This window comes from Globicephala melas, chromosome 1 (genome assembly GCF_963455315.2).
Source record: "Globicephala melas chromosome 1, mGloMel1.2, whole genome shotgun sequence".
Classification (NCBI taxonomy): Eukaryota; Metazoa; Chordata; class Mammalia; order Artiodactyla; family Delphinidae; genus Globicephala; species Globicephala melas.
The window spans coordinates 71,322,428-71,348,571 of NC_083314.1; the positions used below are offsets into that span (position 1 = coordinate 71,322,428).

Below are 26,144 nucleotides of genomic sequence, written 5' to 3' on the forward strand. Positions count from 1 at the left end.
TACTCTAACCATATATTATAAAGGTGAAATAAAAGATTAATTTATAATAAAATTGTCTGTATTTTAATATGTAATGTTCAGGCATAACTACACTGGAAGCATAAAACATAGTAGAGACTTGAACCTACACGTAGAATCACTGTAAATACAACAGCAACAAATGCAAACTGATAGGGGCATACGTATCAGTGACTCAAATACCATAAGCAGTATTGTCATCGATGACGTGGATTTCTGAAACGGTAAGCAACTCATGATAAAGTTCTGAACAAAACACATTATAAGTTCCTTCAATCTACATGTTAGTTGCATTTCTGAAAATCCAGTGTTTAAAATGGTGCAAAAAGTACTTTGTGTTCGTATGTAAAATGAAGTTGGGTTCCAGGTACCCTCAGATTATAACAGGTTTTTCACATTAATACACGATGGTATTTTTAAAAGACATGAGGGATGTGGGACAATTTTATTTTGTGCAGCACTATTCTGGTCATTGCAGTATGGTTAGCATCTTTCACCCCTGAATGCTCAATACCAGGAAACCCTCCCTCATCCCCACCCCACCCCCTACATATCATGACAACCAAAAAAATACCCCATGGACTTCCAAAACATCCCCTAGAGGGCAGTACATCCTCCTGTTGAGAACTGGCTTGGGGAATCAGTGAGACCTGGAGCCCTCCCAGGAGTTAGAGAAGAGTTTGGTTTCATTTCCTGATGCCCGCATCTCTTCACCTTTATACCCTAATGTGAGTCTGTTGACCCTTCTTCCTTTTCTGGGCATGCGTATCAGCCCTACCCGCCAAGTTCTGTGCCCCATTTCTCTAGCCATTTCACTTCAAACCACCTTTAATTCCAGAGGGCCTGCCCCTAGGTTCCTTGGAGCGCCAGGGGAGGCAGCTGGATGCGGTCAAGCCACTGATAGAATTCTGGGAGGAGTCTAGCGGTACAATCAGGTAAAGCCAGAGCTGGTGGTCCCCTAGAAATATGGGGGACCACAGAGGGTCTAGGTCTTACTTGTGTGGGCCATGAGGGACCAAGTAGATATGCCTGGGCTCAGCTAAGGGAAGCTTGGCCCTCTCTGCCCTCTAAACTAGGCTGAACGACGTCCTCGACAACAAAGCTCTCTACTCTTCAGTCATCCAGTCCCTTATCAAGGTGGTACAAAGAGCACAGATGCTGGAGGCAGACTACCTGAGCTCTGATACTAACTCACCTATTCACTTGCTTTGGGAAGGTTATTTAATCTCTCTGTGTCTCAGTTTCTTCATATGTAAAATGGAAATAATATGTCGTAGGGTTGTAAGAATTAAATGAGTTTACATATGTAAAACTGCTTGGAACGTGGCCTGGCACACAGTACTTTACAAATCTAGATATTACCATTGTCATCACCATTCATGCGCTGCAGGTAGCATAGGCCTAGGGAGTTACCCCAACTTGGGAGGTGAACATGATGAAATCTATGTCAACAGAACATTATGTACAGGTAATACGCAAGTGATCTAGGGGATATGACCCTCTTGCTTTATTCTTGAAGATCTAGGTGATTAGGGAATAAGAAAGGCCTATTATTAGTAGCAGTAGTGTTATACCAAGGGGAGACTAGAATCCTGAGAGCAGGAGGGAGAGCGGTCAATGCCACCCTAACCCAATGGCTGGAGGAGGGAAGAAGTCAGGGAGGGAATGAAGAAGCCTCTGCTGAAGCCTTGGGAACAGGCTGACTTTCTGAACATCCGTGGATTGTGAGTTTCTGCCTTTGCAGATCTGGACTCAGGGCTACCAGCCAAACAACCAGAACAGTAGGCACCAGTGATGTCCGTCTTAACAAACCACCGGACCCACAAAGCCTCAGTTTTCAGAGGCACAGACAGCAGAGGATTAAAAGTGGAAGACAGCAGCTCACTGGAGAGTGATTCCAGTGAGAACTTGTTCTCAGGGATGAGTACGGCCCCTGCTCAAAGAAGCTGCCAGGAGTCACTCCCACTGAAAACAACTCCAGAAATAAGGGAAACACAGCAAGGGTAGACAGAGAGAGGCAGAGGTGGACAGGAAGGGAAGCTCCCAAAAAGGACATTAGGACAGGGGTTAAGTGTAAGAGTAAAAGATGGAAGAGATCAAAGTGGAAGAAGATGGCTCTATATTGGGGCAAGTTCAAGGAGAGGTCAAGAGCCCTACCCAGCAATGACACCAAGTCCCTGAAAGTAGGTTGTCCAGGGAAGCAGGATCCTTGTCCTTTTAGCCGCCTGAATTTCTCCCAAGACTTTCACCTCCAAGTTTGGGCTTTGGGAACATATTTCAAAGTATCTCCCGCTCAGATCTCCAGACCTGTTTCACTTTTGACGAGACTCTACTCCCAGCTCTGCCTCTCCTACACAGAGAAAAAAGTACCAAAAGAGTTATCAGTGATATAGATGTGACAACTGCATTTGCTTTCTTCCTCGACTGTTTCTAATGCGTGTGTCTTCTGCTAAACCACTTATTATGAGAGTATTCACCGATCCCTCAAAGACCTGTGGTTTTTGCTCCACAGAACAAAGCACTCGGGAATAATTTCTCAGTGATCAGTACTCAAGGATCGTGTCTCTGGCAGAGAGACAGAATTCTAGGGCCCCAAGGAGGAGTTACAGATAGGCCAGAGAGGAAAGGCTCAATCTGAGTGCCCTATGGTAGAAGTAAGTAGCCTGGGCAGAGAGAAACCAGCTTTCAGAACTTTTACTGAGAACTACTACTGGTCCAGCAAAAGATGCCTAAACCTTTCTTTCCAGTTCAAACTATCTTTCCCAAAGCAACAGACTATGTTTTTGCTACCATGCACTTTCTTTAAAATACACATGAGAACAAGAATAATAGCCTGGAGCTAGTAGTAGTGAAGGGGAAAAAAATCATGCTCCAGACCAGTGTGGCAAAAAACAAATCAGCAGGTATCCTCCAAGCAGCAGAGTCTATAGGAGACGGCTGGTGACAGAGAATGCCACTATTGCCCTAGCACCAGCCAACTCTCAGAAGCTCATATCACCAGGAATAGGAAGTACCTGTTTTACTTTAGTGTTAATAGGGGCAGACCAAGGTGCAGTACAGTTAATCCCCATCTTGTGTCCACGGAACCAGAGAACAGGGAATCCTCCTGTTCTACCAGGACATACTGGACACACACCTAGTGTGGCAATGAGCATATCCTTTTATTTGCCCCTGAGTCCAGGACTAAAAGCCACCATCATTACTATACTGCACTCAGAACAGATTTCAAATGTAAAATTTCCTTCTCGTCTCTGGCAACAGGAGAAGAGGGCCTTCCCATGAATTACTGTTTAATCCTCCTGATAGTCTATAGCCATGGCTTGTTAGGCATGGACGAACTTTGTAATATAGGTTGCTTCCAGGGATATAGTTCCTTGCTTCCTATTCAGAGCTGCTGCATGGTTCCAGCTTCCGTATTCTTAAATCAGTACTAAGAAGTGAGGAGAATGGGGGAGAGAGAGCGTTCCTTGTTCGACCTTCAAGTATTTGGCTTCTGGTTTCAATGTATAGAAATCATTTCTCAGCAACGTAAGCCATCATTTTATTCATGGTTTAAAATCTTCAGCGTGACAGTGGTGCTCTCTACTGACCCAGAGTCATCTGCTTCTTCTCCTGTTTGATAAAACAGTGGGAGGGGAGGAGGGTCGTGGGAGGAAGACAAAGCAGGAGGGACAGCTAACACAGGTCACTCGGGGAGAGGGAGGAAGGGAAGATGGGGTTTGTTTTCAGAGGCAGATCCACCAAGCGTGTGCTCGCTGGAAGGGGAAAGGGAAGGAGATGAGCACCCTTGTAGGGGAGCATCGGGGGTGGAAATAGCAGCAGGTAGAGACAATGTGGGTGGTGAATCAAGGTGAGGACAAGGTCAGGGAAGGAAGGTAGGAGAGGGCTTCGGTCTGTGTTAGTTTCCTGGGCCATCATGTAATCCGTGCAGTTGCTCTACCACCCTCCCTGAGGCCAGCTCAGGCTTATATTCATATTCCTCCCGAGAAAAAACAGAAGGAGAGGTCAAAAGGCCCCACTTGAGGATTTTGTTTATTGTTTTCATAATTATTAAACATGCTAAAATCACACAGAGTGGCTGTTCCACTTCTGCTCTGACTCCACCATGGGGCAGGTGGGAACTACAAGGGTCACTTGGTTTTTGTGGCCTCTGGGGGTGGCTAGGCATGAGGGGTTAGAGGTAGGCAGGTTAACAAAGCCCCAGGAATCCTTCATATGGTACACCTTTACCAGCAGTAACTTGTGTCCTTAGAGATCTCCTCCTCCTTCACTTTTCTTTTCTTCCCAAATCAACTGGCGATTTCCTTCCCAAATCTTCCCATTTCCCTGCCTGCGGCCCCTTGAACCTCTTCCACTTCTGCCCCTTACGGTTCTAGACTAGACGATGAAGGAAACTTGCCCTTGTCTCTACCAGTCCCAGTCGGCCTTCCTTGGAACTAATCTACTGAGCATGCACTAACATGGGAGCAGTTTGATTTAGGTCTGCCCAGGAGAAAGGGAGGCTCCAGTCCCCACTGTGGCTTAGCTCATAGGAGGGAAGTTGAGGTTCTGATGAGAAGGATGTGAAGGTAAAAAATGCTACCTGAAGTGTGAATGCTGTAACCAGTGGAACATATGCCCCACCCTCGGGCACCCTACTCTGAAGTCTTTTCCCTCCCTCCCACATCGTCAGGGGTCCCTCTCTCAACCTCAAATCCTCTTGCTCTTCAGCCTCATAGAGCAGGCACAGGTACTGGTCAAGAAGCTGTATCCCAAGGAGAAAACATTCCACCCTTAAGCAAGTGGCTGCCTGTTGAATTCTTCATCTTCCCTGTGTTCCTTGTGCCTCTGCGGCTGCGATGGCTTGAGAGGCCAGGGAAAATAATGTATAAGTGTTGAACTTGCCTCAACGAGAAGCTTGAGGGACAAGGAGACAAAGATACATGGGAGTCAGAGCTGTGGAGAAGGGGAGGGAAGGGAGCAAGGTGAAGGGTAAGGCTGGTTATTCAGGAACTGGAATCCTTTTTCTTTTTCTGGAATCGCCGGAACTTGCCCTGAATAGCAAGGGCAGCCTTCTCTGTTTCTGGTGCCGTCAGATCAATGTCAATCTCCTCCTCCTCCTCAGCCTTCTTGGCATTGCCAGCTCTCCCTGCAGATAGTTGAGAGATTCATTAATGAGTAAACCTGAATTGCCCCAGCCCCTTTCCCAGACCCCAAATACAGTGGTTAAAGTCCACTTTCTACTGGACTCTGTGAGGTCCCCCAATCTTTGCTAGGACCCGGAATGCCTGATGACTCTCCCAGAAGCTTGAGTCAGGGTACCTAGGCTGAGAATTAGTTATAGTAGGTACTCAGAAGCTTTGCAACTCTTGAACCAAGATGACAAATGTCTTCTATCACCACTTATTCCTAAATCCTACAGTTCAGAGTCCCACGGCACACTCACTTTCCCCTGTTTTCCCTAAAGTTCTGATTGAGACAGGGGCTGGGATCATTTGATGAGTTTCTTCCTATCACTGTACCTGTTTCCAAGCATTCCAGAGCCAGTTTCTAAAATCAAAGCGTAAATTCTAGTAGGTTTACTTCTTAGGAAAAAGTGGAAGGAAGTTTATAGATATAGTAGTCCTAACCTAGTGCTTTGTTTCACTTATCACATTCTTATTCCTGTTACATCTGACTTTAGGAGCTTCCAGGCTTCCAGCCCTACTTGTCTTCATGTCCCTATATTTACCTGCCCTACAAACTGCTTAGCCCACCCCCACTCACCCTTTTCCTCTGGGCCAGCTGCCTGGTTGGTTGCTGGGGATGTTTTGGTGTTAAGCTGGAAAAGAAAAATCAGAATATTAGATATTCACAGAAGTATTAAGGTGCCATCCCCGTAGACTCACCATCATCATTTTCAAGCCCTCCTACTACCAGGTCCATCCCTTAGTCTTTTTTTTTTTTTTTTTTTTCGGTATGCGGGCCTCTCACTGCTGTGGCCTCTCCTGTTGCGGAGCACAGGCTCCGGACGCACAGGCTCAGTGGCCATGGCTCACGGGCCCAGCTGCTCCGCGGCATGTGGGATCTTCCCGGACCGGGGCACAAACCCGCGTCCCCTGCATCGGCAGGCGGACTCTCAACCACTGCGCCACCAGGGAAGCCCCATCCCTTAGTCTTTTGAAGAAGTGGGTCTTGAGATCAGAGAGAGGGAGAAGAGTCATCAAAATTTATTCAACAAGTATTGATTGGTGCTAGGGAAATTGTAGAGGACAAAACAGAAAAAACCCTGCCCTCATGGAGTTTATATTCTAGGATATAGATAGACAAATGAATAAAAAAATTATTATTATGTTAAGTGGTGATAAGTCCTATAGAGAAAAGACAGGGAAGGGAGGTAGTGACTGCCAGGTGGGAATGGAGAAATACAGTTTTATACAGAGTGGTCAGGAAAAGCCTCTCTGAAAGGTGGTATCTGAGCCAAGAGCTGAAGGAGATAAGGGAGTAAGGGCTGTAGGTGGTGGGCAAGAGCTCTCAAGGGCCCTGGGGTGGAAGTGTGACTAGCGTGTTTGAGCAATAGCATGAGTCCAACGTAGCTGGAGTGAACGACAGTTGGAGATGAGATCAGAGATAACTGGGAGTTGGGGCAGACTCCGTCGGACCTTGGGAGTCTTTTTAAGCCTTGGGAGTCTTTTTAAGGAGCTTGACTTTTATCGTAAGGGTGATGAGAAGCCATTAGAGACCTTCAATTGGCACATAAGGGGCATTAGGGAGGAAGCTGAAAAATCTGTTAGGCAATTATTGCAGAAAACTAGACAGGAGATAATGGTTGCTTGGATCAAAAAGGTGTCAGTGGAGGTGGTGAGAAGTGATCGGATTCTAGGTATACAATTGTCCCTCAGATTCCGCAGGAGATTGGTTCCAGGACCCACAAGGATACCAAAATCCACAGACGCTCAAATACCTTATATAAAATGGCATTTATTTGTATATTGGCAAGTATTTGCATATAACCTATGCACATACTCCCACATACTTAAAATCTCTAGATTACTTATAATGCCTAATACGATGTAAAGGCTGTGTAAATAGTTGTCAATACAATGTAAATGCTATGCAAATAGTTGCTGGCTTGCAGCAAATTCAAGTTTTGCTTTTTGAAACTGTCTGAAATTTAAAAAATTATATACTTTCAATCTTTGGTTCGTTGAATCCACGGATGCAGAACCCTCAGACACAGAGGGCCAACTGTATTTTCAAGCTACGACTATTGGTTAAATGGCATAGTGACACAACTCAAGGATAGCTCCAAAGTTTTGGGGCTGAGGAAATGAAAAAAAAATGAATTGCCATTTCCTGAAATGAAGAAGACAGCAGGAGCAGCAGGTATTAGGGAAAGGATCAGAAGCTTGTTTTTGGACAAGTTTGAGATTGCCTACCTAGTTATCCAGGAGGAGTTTTTTTTTTTTTTTTTTTTTACATCTTTATTGGAGTATAATTGCTTTACAATGTTGTGTTAGTTTCTGCTGTATAACAAAGTGAACCAGCTCTACGTATACATATATCCCCATATCCCCTCCCTCTTGAGCCTCCTGCCCACCCTCCCTATCCCACCCCTTCTAGGAGGTCACAAAGCACTTGATCTCCTTGTGATATGCAGCTGCTTCCTACTAGCTATTTTACATTTGGTAGTGTATATATGTCAATGCTACTCTCTCATTTTGTCTCAGCCTCCCCACCCCGTACCCCCTGGCCCCCGGCCCCCCACCATCCTCAAGTCCACTGTCTACCAGGAGGAGATGTTGTTATAAGCTGTTGGATATTCAAGATGAGTTAAAGAGAAGACTCTTGCCTAGAGATATAAATTAGACAGTTATTAAGATGTGGTTGGCATTTAAGCCATGAGACTGGGTGAGATCACCAAGGGAGTGAGTTCAGATAAAGAGGAGAAAAGGGGCAAATCCTGGGGCATTCCGGTGATTAGAGGTTGTAGAAATGCGGAGAAATCAATAAGAGAAGTTGAGAAGAAGCCAGGAGAAAAGTCAAGAGACTATAGTACTTTAGAAGCCATATGAAGAAACTATTTCAAGGAGACAAGAGTGATTAATTGTGTCAAATTCTGCAGGTAAGGGACTTCCCTGGTGGTCCAGTGGTTAACAATCTGGCTTGCAATGCAGGGGATGCCCGTTTGATCCCTGGTCAGGGAACTAAGATCTCACATGCCATGGGGCAACTAAGCCCGCGCACCACAACCGCTGAGCCCGCGCGCCACAACTACTGAAGCCCGCCCGCCCAGAGCCCATGCTCCGCAACAAGAGAAGCCACCGCAGTGAGAAGCCCGAGCACCACAACAAAGAGTAGCCCCCACTCACCGCAACTAGAGAAAGCCAGCCTGCAACAACGAAGACCCAACGCAGCCAAAAATTAAAAAAAAAAATAAAGTAAAACCAGTCAAGATATTGTCCCTATCTTCCAGGCTGAGTGAGGAGATAAGACAAGTATCCAAATAATACTTCCTGAGCATTTATTATGGCCAAACCGTATCCCATTTAATCCTCTGAAATCTCTGAGATGTCATCCTATTTTATAGTTGAGGAAACAGGCTTAGAGATGTTAAAGATCTTGCCCAAGGGCTTCCCTGGTGGCGCAGTGGTTGAGAGTCCGCCTGCCGATGCAGGGGACGCGAGTTCGTGCCCGGGTCTGGGAAGATCCCACATGCCGCGGAGCGGCTGGGCCCGTGAGCCATGGCCACTGAGCCTGCGCGTCCGGAGCCTGTGCTCTGCAACGGGAGAGGCCACAGCGGTGAGAGGCCCGCGTACCGCAAAAAAAAAAGATCTTGCCCAAGGTCAAGCCACACTACTAGAAAACAGTGGAACTGGCTCTGGGACCGAGGCAGACCAACTCCACACTCTTAGCCACTGTGCTATGTCCACAAGATCGAATACCGTCGCATGCTGACACAAATATGCTAATATATTCACAATTACTGAATCTAGCTGGAAAAGATATGGATGTGCATTGAACAACTCTTTCAACTCTGATAAATTTTTCTAACAGAAAGTTAGGGGGAAATAAGAAAATAATAATTTAAAGTAAAATAAAAATTATTAAGATAAAAAACGCTGGGGGCTTCCCTGGTGGTGCAGTGGTTGGGAATACGCCTGCCAATACAGGGGACACGGGTTCGATCCCTGGTCCAGGAAGATCCCACATGCCATGGAGCAACTAAGCCCGTGCGCCACAACTACTCAGCCTATGCTCTAGAGTCTGCGAGCCACAACTACTGAAGCCTGCACACCTTAGAGCCCGTGCTCCACAACAAGAGAAGCCACGGCAATGAGAAGCCTGTGCACCGCAACGAATATAGCCCCCGCTCACCACAACTAGAGAAAGCCCACGCGCAGCAACGAAGACCCAGTGCAGCCAAAAATAATTAAATTTACAAATAAAAGTTGATATGGTCCAATTTTTGTAAAATATATTGATTGCTTATGTATGTATATGTACATTTTTATTTAAAAATCTGAAAGAACTTGCACAAGGGTGTTCCCCAAACCCTATGGAATTCCTGCTAGTCCCCCTTTGACCAAAAAAAAAAAAAAGTTTCCATTAGAGGAAGGGTTGTTCCTGAGACTCTTGGGAGACTGGCCACTCATTATTCTTTCTTTTCCCATGATCTTCCTGTAGTCTATATATATATATATATATTTGGCACATGATCAATGTAGTGACCCAGTAGTTAGCTAGGTGACGCTTTCCACACTGGCACGCTGTCATCACAAGAGGTCTGTCCACACTGCAAAAGCATGAGATACATGGGGTGTTTAGTAATAGGATAATAGTCAATAGTCCTGACAAGAGGGTCACGGGTCAAGAGGCAAGTTCTATAGTCCTATGATCTCTGACTTCAAACCCTCCTTTTTTTATTGCCAGCAAATCCCTGAATCTGATCCTTGCTTTAACCATTATCCCTCTCTCTCTCTCTAAGCCTGTTCCCTTAATCCACCAATTCTTTTCTTTCATCCCTCCCCTTTGGAGGAAAATCTGGACCCCAGTTCTAAAAATCTTCCCTCGAGTAACTGCCCCTTCCTCTGCCTTCCTTCTCATATCAGCTAACCTTGAGAATCCTCGAAGCAGGAATATTTGCCAGGGCTGAACCACACCCGCCACCCCTTTCCCTCTGCCCTGCCAGCTGTCACCTTCCTGAGTCTGTCCTGAGATTACTGACCCTGGAATGGAGCCATGGCTCAGCTGCTGTCTAGCCACCCAGGGGTTCTCAGCTCCATTTGGCCGAACTTTATGAGAGGTCACTACGGAGACTAGAAAAGGGTTCTGTAAAGGAGAAGAAAACCCCTATTACTAACAATGCCCCTTGAAATCTCTCTCACACCTTCTGCTAAAAAGTAATATGCTGGGGCTTCAACCTGCTCCTCCTCCCTGTACCCTCTCCAGCCAGTTCTCAAATAGCTACTCCGAACACTATGGATTTCTGGATTTAGTGGTTAGTGATTTGCTGAGGTGGGAGGTGGGGGCAGTTAGATCACAGGTTGTTAGCTCCCACCCTCTACGTCATACTCAGCCCTTTCCTGGTCCCTGGTCTCTGCCCCAAGCCTCCTGTGTATCTTCCAGAAACTCAGCAATTTTAGATGAATCAAGGTCCTCTGGTGCATCCATCTGACAGCCATCAGATTAACCATATTTCTGGTAAACCAAGGAGGCACGGAGGTCCTCTCTGGATGAACCAGAAACCACATGTGCTGTAAGAGTGTCTCTTAAAAAACTCGCAACTCCAGAGGATCAGTGCTCACCCACAGAGCTGTGACAGGTGAGCGTTTCTCAGCCGCTCTCTCTCAGCCTCTCATTCTAGCCAGGTATGGATTACTGGAAACTCTCAGGTGCTCTTCTACTTCTTTCAACACTGAGCTCTTCTGACCAGAAATAACAACAGTGAAATGGTTTAGCAAATCCTTCCTTTTCCTTATGGGACCCATCTAGGGGAACTGGAAGAAATCAAGGACTTTAGAATGCCACCCCACCTCATCTTATTAATAATCATATATATTGATATAATACTTACTTTGTGCCAGTCACTGTTCTAAGTACTTTAACATGTTTAATTCTTACAACAGCCCTATAAGATAGGTATTGTTACTAGTCTCACTTTACAGATAAGAAAACTAAGGGCCAGAAGAGGTTAATTAACTTGCCTAAGGTCATATAGCTAAGAAGTAGCAAAGCCAGGATTTGAACCAACGTGGTCTGACTCCAGAGTCCACCCTCTTGAACATTATGCTATGCTGTATCCGTCTCCAGCCAAAGGCGTAAGCACGTGTATGCATGTGGTACATACATACCACATGAGAAGGATGTCCAGTGTGAAACTGATTTAAATAGACAAGTGCTCCCACACAGCAGAGCAATCCCTAGGTAAGAAGGAAAGTCCTAGAGATCATGATTTCCTTCCATTCCCACAGTTAGGCAGCTGTATTCAAGGACCAGTCTCTCAATCCATAGTCCCCAACACTTGCTTGATATATACTCTAGAGGGTCCTGTCCTCCCAATATGGGGAAAGCTTTCTTGTAATTTGAGAACCTGATCCCAGACCTTGCCTACTGACTCAGATTCCTGCTCTGCTAGTTGAGCTAGCCATGCTGATTCTGGCTTTCATCTTGATGTTTGCCCAGTGGGCCTCCTGACACATACCGGGCTGACCCCTGGGGGTTAACCATAGCCTGTATGTGTGTTTTTCACTCCCAGGGCCAGATGCTAGCCTTTCAGATTCTGAGAATTCCATGTGCAGGATCATCCTATTGGTTTCCATTTCAAATGACTCTCTTGCTTACATTTAAGCCTGTTACTCGAAGTTTCTAGTGAGTTGAAGCTTGGTTCAGTTCAGCCTCACTGCCTACACAGGACTAAATGTTTCTTACTTCTCAACATGTAATTAGCAACTATGAGGCCCATCAACTCTTGCCTTTCCCTAGAGGGCCCTAGTTTCTTTCCCTGCCTACATTCCTGTATTCCTTTTCTCCTCACCTCTGGGCCTGATGTGCTCCAATGTTCCATTCCATCATCTTGGCAGCAGCTGTCAATTCCCCATGAGTATACTTTTGTTTCCTCTGCAGTTCAAAGTTGTGGACTCTCCCTTCCAGTGTGGACGGAGGAAAAGGAGACGTCTGCTGGCTTAGGGGTCTTCTGTCTTCAAACTTTGAGAGACTGCAGAGAGGGATATGACACAGCAATATCCTCCCTTTCCTGACCCCATACCTCCTTCCAGGGCATTTATCAGCATTCAGATGATGTCTTTTCCTTCCATTTGAGCTTTAGATCCCATTCCCCTTTTCTCCTCCTCAGGGATCTTCAAAATCAATTCTCTTGACTTGCTTATAAATAAAACCTCTTCCTTTCTTTAAAACCGAAAAAACAAGAAAAAGCCTTCCTCAATCTGAATTCCTTCTTCAACCACCACTAGAGTGAAAAGAAGCGGGTCTAGGACCAAGCCTTGAGGAACCCCAATATTAAAAGGTTAGGGTGAACAGATGGAGAAATATACTATGTTCTTGGACTGGAAGAATCAATATTGTGAAAATAACTATACTACCCAAAGCAATCTACAGATTCAATGCAATCCCTATCAAACTACCAATGGCATTCTTCACAGAATTAGAACAAAAAATTTTACAATTCGTCTGGAAACACAAAAAACCCAGAATAGTCAAAGCAATCTTGAGAAAGAAAAACGGAGCTGGAGGAATCAGGCTCCACAACTTCAAACTATACTGCAAAGCTATAGTAATCAAGACAGTGTGGTACTGGCACAAAAACAGAAATACAGATAAATGGTACAGGATAGAAAGCCCAGAGATAGACCCATGTGCATATGGTCACCTAATTTATGACAAAAGAGGCAAGAACATACAATGGAGAAAAGACAGCCTCTTCAATAAGTGGTGCTGGGAAAACTGGACAGCTACATGTAAAATGATATTAGAACACTCCCTAACACCATACACAAAAATAAACTCCAAATGGATTAAAGACCTAAATGTAAGATCAGACACTATAAAACTCTTAGAGGAAAACATAGGAAGAACACTCTTTGACGTAAATCACAGCAAGATCTTTTTTGACCCACCTCCTAGAGTAATGAAAATAAAAACAGAAAAAACCAAATAGGATCTAATTAAACTTAAGATCTTTTGCACAGCAAAGGAAACCATAAATAAGACAAAAACACAATCCTCAGAATGGGAGAAAATATTTGCAAATGAAACAACAGACAAAGGATTAATCTCCAAAATATACAAACAGCTCATGGAGCTCAATATCAAAAAACAAACAATCCAATTAAAAAATGGGTGGAAGACCTAAATAGACATTTCACCAAAGTAGACATACAGATGGCCAAGAGGCACATGAAAAGATGCTCAACCTCACTAATTATTAGAGAAATGGAAATCAAAACTACAATGAGGTATCACATCACACCTATCAGAATGGCCATTATCAAAAAAATCTACAAACAGTAAATGCTGGAAAGGGTGTGGTGAAAAGGGGACCCTCCTGCACTATTGGTGGGAATATACATCGATAAAATCACTATGGAGAACAGTATGGAGGTTCCTTAAAAACCTAAAATAGAACTACCATACGACACAGCAATCTCACTACTGCGCATGTACCCTGAGAAAACCATAATTCAAAAAGAGACATGTACCACAATGTTCATTGCAGCACTATTTACAATAGCCAGGACATGGAAGCAACCTAAATGTCCACTGACAGATGAATGGATAAAGATGTGGCACATATATACAATGGAATATTACTCAGCCATAAAGAGAAATGAAATTGAGTTATTTGTAGTGAGGTGGATGGACCTAGAGTCTGTCATACAGACTGAAGTAAGTCAGAAACACAAAAACAAATACTGTATGTTAACGCATATATTATGGAATCTAAAAAAAAAAATGGTACTGATGAACCTAGTGGCAGGGCAGGAATAAAGACGTAGACATAGAGAATGGACTTGAGGACATGGGGGGAGACGGAGGGGGAAGCTGGGGCGAAGTGAGAGTAGCATCGACGTATATACACTACTAAATGTAAAAATAGATACCTAGTGGGAGGCAGCAGCATAGCACAGGGAGATCAGCTCGGTGCTTTGCGATGACCTAGAGGGGTGGGATAGGGAGGGTGGGAGGGAGGCTCAAGAGGGAGGGGATATGGGGATATATGTATGCATATGGCTGATTCACTTTGTTGTACAACAGAAACTAACACAGTATTGTGAAGCAATTATACTCCAATAAAGATTTATAAAAATAAATAAATAAATAAAATGTTAGGGTGGTCCTTTCAAAATAGTGCTGGAACAATTGGATAGTCAAGTGCAAAGAAACCTCAATCTATGTCTTGCACCCTATACAGAAATTAACTTGAAATGGATATAAAACCTAAAACTATAAAACTTCTAGAAGAAAATCCAGGGAAAAAATATCTTTGCAACCTTGGGGTAGGCAAAGATTTCTTAGATACACCAAAAGCATAATCCATAAAAGAAAAAAATTATAAATTGGACTTCATCAAAATTAAAAACTGCTCTTTGAAAGACACTCCTAAGAGAATGAAGAGACAAACTACAGACTGGAAGAAAATATTTGCAAATCACAAATCTGATAAAGGACTTGTATCCAGTATATATAAAGAACTTTCAAATCTCAATAGTATGAATACAGTTTGTAAAAAGGAGCAAGATATTTGGACACTTCACCAAAGAAGATACATGGATGGCAAATAAGCACATGAAAAAATATATATCATTAGTCATTTGGGAAATTTGAATTAAAACCACAATTAGATATCATTATACAGCTATTAGAATGTTTTGTTGTTGTTGTTTTGGGGTGTGTGTGTGTGTGTGTGTGTGTGTGTGTGCGCATGTGCACGCATGCACGCATGCATGCACACACGTGTTTTGTTGGTTTTTTTTTAATGACTATACGATGTGCTGGCAAAGATACAGAGTATCTGGAGCTCTCAGACATTGCTGGTGGGAAGGTAAGATGGAACAGCTAGTGTGGAAGTTTCTTAAGTGTCCATTTTTCATACAACCCAGCAATCCTACTCCTAGGTATTTACTCAAGTGAAATTAAAACGTACGTCTACACGTAAACTTGCAGGTGAATGTTTATAACGGCTTTACCTGCAATCACCAAAAACTGGAAACAACCAAATGTCCCTCAACTGAGGAATGGGTAAACACATTGTAATACATCCATAAAATGTAATACTACTCAACAATTAAAGAAGGAATGAACTACTGATACATACAACAACATGGATGAACTTCAAAGGCATTATGCTAAGTGAAAGAAGCCAGACCCGTAAGGATACACGTATACTGTATGATTCCAATTATATGACATTTCTTGTAAAGGCAAAACTATAGGTACAGCAGACAGATCAGTGGCTGCTAAGGGCTGAGGTCATGGGAGGGGTGAGTATAAAGGAAAATGGGGGAATTTGGGGATGATGGAACTGCTGTATATCTTGATTGTGGTGGCAGTTACATGATGTATATGTCTGTCAGAATTCACAGAACTATATCCGGATAAAAGTACATTTTACTGCATGTAAGTTATACCTTATTAAGTTATACAAGTAACGTAATAAGTTATTAAATAATAAGTTATTTTTTTACGGGGAAAGAAGGTTAAGAGAGCTAGAAAAGACTGAGAAGGACCAGTTAGAAAGGTAGAGTAGATAGGTGACTGGGGAAGGGGTGGGGGCCAGGGTCTGTCACATCTCTTTTCTTTTCATAGCTGGACTTCTCAGAACACTTACTATCTCCATTTCCTCACCTCCCACACACTCTCCCACCCACTTCAACCTAGCTTCTACTCCTACTCCACTGAAATGCCTCTTTAGAAAACCAATGTGCTCTATGATAAGAAATCAAATGCAAAAGTTTCAGCTCCACTTGGCTTGACCTCTTGAAGCGTTCAATACTCTTAATCATTTCACCTTTCTTGACACACATTCTTTCCTTGGCTCCTGGGACATCACAGTTTTTCCTGGTTTTTCTCCTATCTTTCTGGACACTTCTGTCAACATTTAAGTATTGGGGGCTCTCGAGGTTTAGGGCTAGGCTCCCTTCTGTTCTCTTTTCCTAGATGATCTTATCTGCACCTATGACTTCAGTTATCATTTATACAGCACCATCCAATAGAACAGTGGTCAGCTATCTACTGCGCACCGCCAAATCTGGTCTACGGCCTGTTTTCCTAAATTAAATTTTACTGGAACACAGCCATGCCCATTGTTTGCATATTGTCTGTGGCTGCTTTTGCACCACAGTAGCAGAGTTGAGTAATTGCAGCAGAGGCCACAGGGCCCACAAAGCCAAAAATACCTGCTACCCGGCCCATTACAGAAAAAGTTTGCAGACCCCTGCAAAAGAACTTTTTGCAATGATGGAAATGTTTTATATCTGTGCTGCCCAATATATGGCATCCCCTAGGCACATGGGGCTATTGAGCATTTTGAAATGGGGCTAGTGCAACTGAGGAATAAAATTTATAAATTTATTTAATAAGTTAATAATTTATTAATAACTAATAAGTTAAATAACTACACGTGGTTAGTGGCTACCATATTGAACCGCACAGAATGCCATTGATGGCTCAAATGTACAGCTTTCCCTTGGTATCCAAGAGGGATTGGTTTTAGGATCCCCAGGGATACCAAAATCCACAGATGCTCAAGTCCCTTACATAAAATGGCACAGTACAGTCTGCCCTCCAGTACCCATGGGTTCTGCATCCTCAGATTCAGAAATTCAATCCGCTGTTGGTGGAACCCGTGGATGCAGAGGGCAGACTGCATACCTCTATCCCAGAAATCTCCTCTGAGCTTTTAAACATCTCCACTTGGGCTTCCCTGGTGGCGCAGTGGTTGAGAGTCCGCCTGCCGATGCAGGGGACACGGGTTCGTGCCCCGGTCCAGGAAGATCCCACATGCCGCAGAGCGGCTGGGCCCGTGAGCCATGGCCGCTGAGCCTGCGCGTCCGGAGCCTGTGCTCCGCAACGGGAGAAGCCACGACAGTGAGAGGCCTGCGTACCACAAAAAAATAAATAAAATAAAATAAAAATTAAAATAAATAAATAAATAAAACATCTCCACTTGGGTGTTCTATGGGAACTCCAAACTCTTTGTGTCTCAAACTAAATTCATAATCCTACCTACCCAACCTAGTGCTCTGCAAGGTATTCCCCATTTCATCCAGTTGTACAAGCCACAAACCTAGAAATTGTTCTTGACACCTTTCTTTCCTTCACATTGCACATCCAATTCAATATTAAGTCCTATTAACTTTATCTCCCAAATATCTCTTAATCCATTCACTTCCACCATCCTAACACAGTTGTTTCTTATGTGGACCACGGTAATAGCCCAAGTGGTTACTGATGCTCTTAGGATAAAGAAGAAAATGCTTTTTTTTTTAGAAGAAAATCTTTAACACAGTCTAAAAGATCTTACATTATGCAACCTCTGATTACCTCGGTAACCTCATCTCTGTTGCTTCTCACCTCAGGACCTTGGCACATGGTTCCCTTACCCCTGCTCCCCTTTTACCTAGTTAATTCCTATTTATCCTTCAGAGCTCTACTTAAGGGTTCCTTCTTCCAGGAAGCCCTTCTTAGCTCCCCAGACTAGGCTAGGACCGTCATAAGTTTTCACAGCACCTGGTATTTCTCCTTAGTAGTACTTGTTACTAATGTAATTAAATAATAATTTATTAATTAGTTATTTAATGTCTGTCTCCTCCATTTCTGTGCAAGTTCCTATGAGGAACTCGCTATGAGGGCAGGGGCAGTGTCTATCTTACTCACTCCAGGGTCTAGCATGATACACACTCAGTATATGTTGAACAAATGAAGGGAGCTCCTACTCTGCTGTATTTGCCACCTCACCACGATTTCTGAAGTTTAATTTGCTTTCAGATAGCTGAGGGCCTCACTCTGTAGCTGGCTCAGAGATTGTGAAGCCAGGTCATTGCTTTTCCTCACTTCAGTAGATGTGCCTGAAAAACAGCTGAGGATGAAGGGGAAGAACTTCTCTAGGAGTGTATTTCATGTTACCTGTATTATAGTTATTGTGTATTTGTCTTACCTCCCCTTCCCCAACTTCACCACCCCACCAGAGTCCATTTCCTTGAAAGCACGATCCATTTATTTGTGTATCACTTGTAGTAACTGCAACCTATGTCTTGCACATAGTAGATACTCAGTAGATATTTGTTTATGTGAATTAAAATTTTCTCAAGCCTCAAACTCCTGGTGGAAGCAATATGTCATCTTAGGTAGAGGTAGACAGATCCGAGTTCATATCCTGGATCTGCATTGACTATCCCGGCTCTCCCATTCCTAGCTGTGTGACATTGGATAAATCAGTTAGCCTTGCTGTGCTCAGACAGCTCATCTGCAGAAGAGAAAACATATCTATCCTAAAAGGTGAAAAGAACTAGAAAAAATATACCTAGCATATATCAAAATAAATTGTTATTATTTTGAAGTAATGTAACTGGGGATTGAATATAAGAATAGGACAAGTTACTGGGGTGTTGCCTGGCTCAAGACCTGGAATCAAAAAGTAGAGCTGCCACAGAGTATAGCTTAACTAAGTGGGACTGAAGGAGGAAGGGAATACCTGGGATGGCTCTAAGGGCCCTTGAGGCTTATTCTGCTACCAAAGGAGTTTCATAACTGTTCTCTTTTTATTCTAAATCAACCCTGGAAATCACAATCTCCCTGTATTCCCAATGTCTGTCCCCAAAAATGCTGACAATAGCTCTAAACCTTTGGTAAAGGGCCCAACAATAGTCTGCTTGGGCAGAAATTGTATTCTGTATAGCAGCTGCCCATGTCTGGAGCCCTGGAGCCTCCTGGAGCTACTCCCAGGTCATAGGTGTACCAGAGGGGACCTCCAATACAGCACCTCCATTAATGTTCATGCTTCATTGCAAAGAACCCTTAGACAGAAACACCCTATTTTTTTTTTTTTTTTTTTTGTAGACCACAGGGAGAAGATGATTAATCCTCAGGAGCAAATAGACCATATCTCCTCAATCAATCCTTTGTATCAGAAAGATGACTGTGTAAAGCCATTCCTTGCCTCAGAAGGATAGTTTGTTAGTATTGGCAAAGCACCTGAAAATAGTCAAAGTGGTAGCGACTTCGGTGCTTTTTCCCTATAGCTGTCACTATTGGGGAATAGGTACCCTATAACTCTAGGCCCTACTCGCCCTGCCCCCTTCTTGGGCTGCATTTCTTCCTTTCTTTGTCTCTTACATCTTTAATGGTGTTGCCACAGCAACCATTGTCACGCGAAGAGGCAAGATAGTGTCACCCCCTCTGTTCCAAGCAGCAATTTAGAACTAACCATGGGAAAGGTAAACTACCCAGATTTCCCCCTACGCCTCATCCCACTGGGGTCTTTAAAGAGGTATCACAGGTTGTTAACAGCAGCAACAGACAGGAACAAAGGAGCACCTCATTGCATCTGGATCACATATACTCTGCTTTTGCATGATATATCTTGGATGCTGGGCAAATGAAAACACATCATATACACATTATAGTACTGTTAGGATCACTTAGCTCAGATGAATAAGCACAAGGACTCAGAATCCTGTCCTATAGTCCAGGGCAGGGAAATCTAAAAAGGGCCTGAATCCTAAAAATCCTAAATATGAGCCCCAAAGACCCCTTTCTTGCCTTAGTATTGAAATAAATCCTAGGCCTTGTAAGCTCCCTGCTTGCTTTAGAGATGCAGAAAGTGAAGGGAGACAGGAGTTAGTGCATCTGCTTTCAAGTAGTGACAAAGAGGCTTCAGCCCCCCAGGGACCCTTTTATCCCTGCTGACATGTTCTCCCCCAGTGATAAATGAAGTTCACTGCTAAAGACCCTTAGAGAGGCCTTTGGGATCCCCTGGTGCCCCTGAAAGACCCTGGACTGCTGTTTTTGGAGCACTGCTGGAACTGTTTCAATTCTTTCAGGGCAGCAACCAGCTGCAGTCCTCAAACAGCTTCAGAAAGACTTGCTCAAGGTCACCCTCAAGATAATAACAGAAAAAGAACTAGGAATCCTTACTCCAGGTTCTACAGACACACATTCTTTTCCTAATGTTTCCTAATGCATGGAATATAACCCAAACACCTTAGAGACAGGAATACAACCTAAGCAGTCCGAGCTCCCAAGCCCCCTGGTCTGTCCTTCCCCGCTCAGCCATCCCACCCCTGTTTCCTGAAATAGCAGTACCCCTCACTGGAGTCAGGCAGAATTCTTTGGCTATGCCAGCTCATGGTATGCGGTGAGTCAACAGCCCCCGCCCGTTTCCCCCCAGCATGGGCTGCCACAATTTAATGAGTAGTTATTTGCGGTGCTCTGCACACAGCTTGGAGCTGTGCCTTCACCCCATACTGGGGGTAGGGGGTGGGGGAGAGAGAGTAGTGCCAAAGCATCATGTATTACTGGAATCTTCAGTGTGCATCCCACCCATGACGTTATTGTCCCAGAATAAACGTATTAATCCCACCACAGCCTACAAGGCAAATGCTCAGCTGGAGGGCTTTGTGGGGGAGGGAGGCAGCACCAAGGACAACAGAAGGGTAAATGGCACCTCTTTTCCCTGGATGGGGGGTTGGGAAACCTAGGTGGGCCCGCCTTCTGGCATCAGCCTGGACTTAAACAATAATCAGGCTTCAGGGAGGAGAACGTGATAAGATCCAGGCACCCGCAAGGGTGCAGATTTCTTAGAAAAAGTGGTTTGGGATCTGCTTCTGACTTGGCTTACTCTTGCAGGTCAAATAATGCTGGAGCAAGTCACTTTGAGCAGTAGGTCTGGATTACGGATTTAGAAAATCACGCACTTAGCATTCATCACTTACTTTGCCAGCCTAACGTGTTCTTCTTTCCCTCTTCTAGATTTCTCCTCCCAAAGCCTTGGTACTCTCTTTGGAAGTCAAGTGGCCAAATGGAGGAGGAGTAAATGTTCAGCGTCTGTTTGATTATCAGGTACCGCAATTTTACTTAGATACCTGTTTCCTGCACTGGATCCTCCAAGTCAAATACTTTAGAGTTAAGAGAATTGCTCATTCCTTTCTTTTCTGAAAGAAAACCTCTCCTTCTGGTCCTTGTTTCTTTACAGTGATGATAATCAGTGATGGACACCAGAAACTAAGAACGCATGAAAAGAGGACCTCCAGACTTCCGCCTTCCTACACTCCTATTAACTTACCTACTCCACTTCAGCATATTCATTGCACTCACTTTTAAGGTGACTAGGCATCTTGCATAAGGAAGAATAGTGCTTACCCTGTCTAGTATTCTACCAAAATTTACCCCGTTGGTACATATCATCCTACGTTGGTCTCTCCTCTCTCTCTATCCTCTTGCTCAGGATTTATTAAATCACACTGCTTAGATCTCCTATAGAAAGTATTTGTAATATATTCCTTCAAAGTTGCATGTAAATTAAACCATTCTATCACTGGAGTCACATGTTAAAAGAGTCTTAGGGAAAGTTCTTTGGGGATAAGAAGGCAGCAGTTCTATGCCCCAGTGTTGGTTCTAATACTGTGTAAACTTAGATAAGGTTTGGGCCGCAGTTTCCTCATCTGTAAAACGAGGAGATTGGACCAGATGATCTTTTTTTTTTTTTTTTTTTTGCGGTACGAGGGCCTCCCACTGTTGTGGCCTCTCCCGTTGCGGAGCACAGGCTCCGGACGCACAGGCTCAGTAGCCATGGCTCACGGGCCCAGCCGCTCCGCGGCGTGTGGGATCTTCCCGTACCAGGGCACGAACCCGTGTGCCCTGCATCGGCAGGCGGACTCTCAACCACTGCGCCACCAGGGAAGCCCTGGACCAGATGATCTTTAGGGTTCCTTGACAAATCTGAAATTATATCGCTAAAATGTTTTGATATATTATTTGAGATTTTTTTGGTAAAAAAAAAATATCTGTATTTCTTCTAGATAGAAGGATTTTTGCAAAACTAAGCTTATTTTTTCCATGATAACATAGACTCATGAAAGACAATTTGGAACTACAGAAAAACAGAAAGAAAACAGGGGGAAGCATTCATAGAACCACTACCTTGAAAAGACAAGCTAGTGACTTGTCTTGATCGACCTGATCCTACTTCCTCCTCTGTCTTTGCAGCCCTATCTCCATCACTGTCATCAGTTAAGAGTCTCCATGGACAGACATGAAAGACACATCAGGTTTGCATATTCGGACTCCAGCCACAATACTTACGGTGCCTGTCCCTATAGAGACTTGACATTCTAAGGTGTTACTGATAACAGCTGCAGCTGAGGGAGAAGACTATATTCCCAGGTCACAGGATGACAAAGTCATCCACTTTTATCAGCCAGTCTCCTGCTCAAGCAGCTAAAGCCAACAACCTGGATTGGTGACTGAGAAAGGGATGAGCAAGCTCTGGAACCAAATTCTGGTTTCTCTTACTTCAGAAGCCAGATATTTCTAGAGGTGGAAGGCTTTCCAGTATCCAGCTCTTCTGTTTTATACGTCCCACATAATCATCATCATAATAAAATACCAATGAGAGAGAAAGAGAGAAACTTGGATTTCCTCCAAGTCCCTACCAGGTTCCCTAACAAATGGTTCGCAGAAGACATAACAGAATGATGTCACCCTGACCAAACTTCCATTGTGGAGGAGGTTGTAGATTCAGGCAGACATGCACAGGAAGGAGAATGTGATCCCCAAAGTGTGATATCCCATTCTTATTACCTAGGAGGACAGCAAGCAGAATAATAAAGGAGGGAGTACTGGGTCTAGTGAGGTTTCTAGTTGATCTGTCCCTTGCTCCATCCCCTGCCAGCTTGAGGACAGACACTATGGGGCAGACACCATGGAACTAGTTACCAGTCATACATAAGCCCCATTTCAGCAGAATGACGGCTGGACCAAGGGATTCCTCCAGCTGGGCTTTTTACAGTTGAGAAGGGCAACAGGATCACAGAAGAACTTGCAACTGTGCTTTAAGCCGCCAGCTACACCATATGACAAGGGATTATAGGAAAGAGCCCTCATGGACTGAATGCATCTCCCATCCCCATTCTCCACCGAAACTAGCAAAAAGTTATTAAACTATAAGAGATAGACTGTGATTCACAGCAATCAAGTCCTGCCTGCAGCTGTGAATGCAGACAAGCTGGAGACGAGCCCCTGCAGCTCCTCTGCACACGAACACACACACTCACAGGGGAATGCTCTGCTGCAGTACTGAGTGACAGCAGAGCCAGGAAGGGAAAGTATCACCAGAGACCCTCCCCAGCAGCGTCACCAGGATCCTACACTTTTCCTCTAGGTCTGGAGACCCCCTCCCCAATTTTTGTTCTTCATTTGAAATGGAAATCTCTTAAAGAGATCCCAAATTCTCTCATTTCATGCAGTTTCACTGAAGCAAGACAATAAGCAGGTGGGGGAGGTGAAGCTTACATAAGATTCAGAGTGCACAGGGCTTTCCTGGGCTAGGGCTCCAGCCTGGAAGAGGAGACCCCTGGGGCTGGGCTGAGAGAAAGAAGTTTGGAGTCTCCCTAGAGCTTCAGAGCTCTGGGCAACACTTCCACTTTTCTTCATAGCTTTTACAAGAGGAAGAAAACAGGCTGGGTCTTGGCCTCTAGGGAAGCAGAGGCCCTTTGGGTATCTGGTTCAGGGACAGCTGATCTCTGTGTAAGCCCAGGTGGCTGCTTCTGGATTTTATAAATACTCATCCCTGAAGCCAGGCTCAGCTTTGTATTAGGAGGCAGCTTCGACGACTAAACTGCTAGTTAGGACCAGTTCACTCTGACAGCCTGGGAGGTCAGGCAGCCCTGCAGACACTGTCCGTTACTTCCCATCCAAGGATTCCACTCTCTTCATTCTACTGAGTTCCTGATCGAGGCTAGTCAAGTACAGCTGCTAAGTCAAGACTTGACTTTCCCCTCAAACACCAAATTATTTTTCTTGACACTGCTTTGTGACAGCTTTGTCACTCTACCAACTATCACCCTAGATCCCAGCCCCTGTAGTGTAGCCTACAGAGAGGCTGTGCACTTCCCCTAAAAAGCACAGGCTAACCACACATCTTCATGTTGGCATAGACTTCACATCACAAACCTCCAGGGGATGGCTTGAATTGCAACTTTCAGATTTAGAAACACTAGGGGGGCGTTGAACTCTAGACCTCAGTGAAAAGAGGGCAAAGAGGGCTTCCCTGGTGGCGCAGTGTTGAGAGTCCGCCTGCCGATGCAGGGGACACGGGTTTGTGCCCCGGTCCAGGAAGATCTCACATGCCGCAGAGCGGCTGGGCCCGTGAGCCATGGCCGCTGAGCCTGCGCGTCCGGAGCCTGTGCTCTGCAACGGGAGAGGGCAAAGAAAACCTCTCTTCTCACATTAGGGCTGAAAGAAGCAAAAGGAAAGAAGATTGAATCTTTTTTTCCTTTTCTTTCTTTCTGAAAGGCTGCTGTGATCACAGTCACAACTATCTGAGGGACAGGAAACCACTTTAGTTCATCTGCAGCCCCCAGAGTAGCTGAATTTTCCAGGATAAACTTAGTGGACATGGCAACCAAAACATAGTAGTTGGCACTAATTGGCTCCCTGGGTGAGAGCTTTTGGTAGGAGCCAGCAGAGCTCCTACTAAAGATGAAGATCTAAACTGAGACCTACAGGGTCCTACCCCTTCACTAACCTCGTATCCTTGACACTTCTCATGCTAGTTTTCTGAAATACTCTAAAATAATTTTTTTTAATTTTAGAAGTGAGATGGAGATAATAACAATATCTAACATACAATGAGTGCCTACTCTCTGCCAGGTACTGTTCTCAGTACTTGGCATATATTGTCTCATTTAATCATTAGAACGACCAGTATTACCCCCATTTTGCAGATAAAACACTGAAGCAGAGAAAGGCTTAGTAAACTTGCCTAAGGCCACATAGCTAGTAAGCAGTAGAGCTGGGATCTGGCATATAGCTGAGATGTTGGTTTTAACACAAGATCCTGGGTACTAGGAAAGGGGGTGCAGAGAGCAAGCTTGTGATGTCACTGCCCATACTGACTTCACTTAGAAAGGAAGATCCTTGTCTCTGGATGCCTAAAAATGCAGTCAAACAATGGAAGAGGTCTTTCCCAGTCTCTGCTTTGACCCCCACGGATGGACAGTGTTCTTTGAATAGAGGAAATCACAGTTAATGGACTGGGTCTGGTTCGGATGACCACGGACCCTGTGGAGACTCAGGGTGTAACAAGCACTGCAGAAGGAGGTCTACTCTTGAAGGGGACATCTCCCCAACAGCCAGACAGGCCCCCACTACAAGCCTTCTGAATATCAGAATGGTCCCTCCAACAGTTAGTTCTTGATTGAATGAGTGGAGGGTAGGATGCCACCTTCCTAATAGGGGCGAAGTGGCCACCCCAGGGGGCGAGGGCTGGAGTTCTCCGTTGAATGCTACATAAGGATTGTAAAAGCAATACAGCCCTAGGAGAGGGAAGACAGAAGCTAATGTTTTTCTCAGAAGTCTGGGGAGTGAAGGGAAGCCCGAGTAACCTTGGAGCAGTAAGACCTATGCAGAGGGCAGTATCCTGAGGATAAAACTTACGACCTGAGACCTCAGCCCTCCCATTCTACAATCGATTCCAGTCCCCCCAAATCTCCACCGACAGTCAGGGAACTTAAAGCCTCCCTCTTCCAATCGCTCCCCAGCACTCCAAGGTGGGAGCTTTCCCAGAGAGGCAGGGGCCGTCCCGGGAGGATTCTCAGCGGCTCTGGGCTGCAGCACCCTCCCTCGCAGCCCTGGGACCCCGAGCCGCGGCCTCCCCGCGCCGCAGCCCTAGTCCGCAGCGGCGGGGCCGGGCAGCGCCTCTCACCTCGCTCATCGCGGCGGCCAGACGGGGCGCGCGGGGCGCGACACGTGCAGGGGAGACAAGGGGCACTCAGGCTGCACGGGCGACGGCCGCAAGTTGCCGGGCTCTGAGGCAGGGGCCCCGCTGACGAGGCGAGGAGAGTTAGTGCGGAGAGCCGCTGCTCCAGTGCCCGCACCCCAGCTCCAGGCGCTCAGCTGCCCGCCAGGAGTCCCCTTCCGACCCTGTCCTG

At 45.0% G+C, this 26,144-nt stretch overlaps 1 protein-coding gene across 2 annotated transcripts; it reads right to left on the reverse strand.

Moving 5' to 3' along the window:
* Positions 1-1,580: 1,580 nt before the first annotated feature.
* Positions 1,581-26,144, reverse strand: PCP4L1 (Purkinje cell protein 4 like 1). Of its 2 annotated transcripts, XM_060286252.1 has the most exons (4): positions 25,919-26,144; positions 12,014-12,193; positions 5,764-5,818; positions 1,581-5,146 (listed from the first exon to the last, which is right to left on the reverse strand). In XM_060286252.1, exons 2-4 carry the CDS (start codon positions 12,041-12,043, stop codon positions 5,004-5,006), a joined length of 228 nt encoding a protein of 75 aa, XP_060142235.1. In that variant the 5' UTR covers positions 12,044-12,193; positions 25,919-26,144; the 3' UTR covers positions 1,581-5,003. The 2 variants fall into 2 exon arrangements, with proteins under 2 accessions (XP_060142235.1, XP_030697836.1); XM_030841976.2 differs by lacking the exon at positions 12,014-12,193.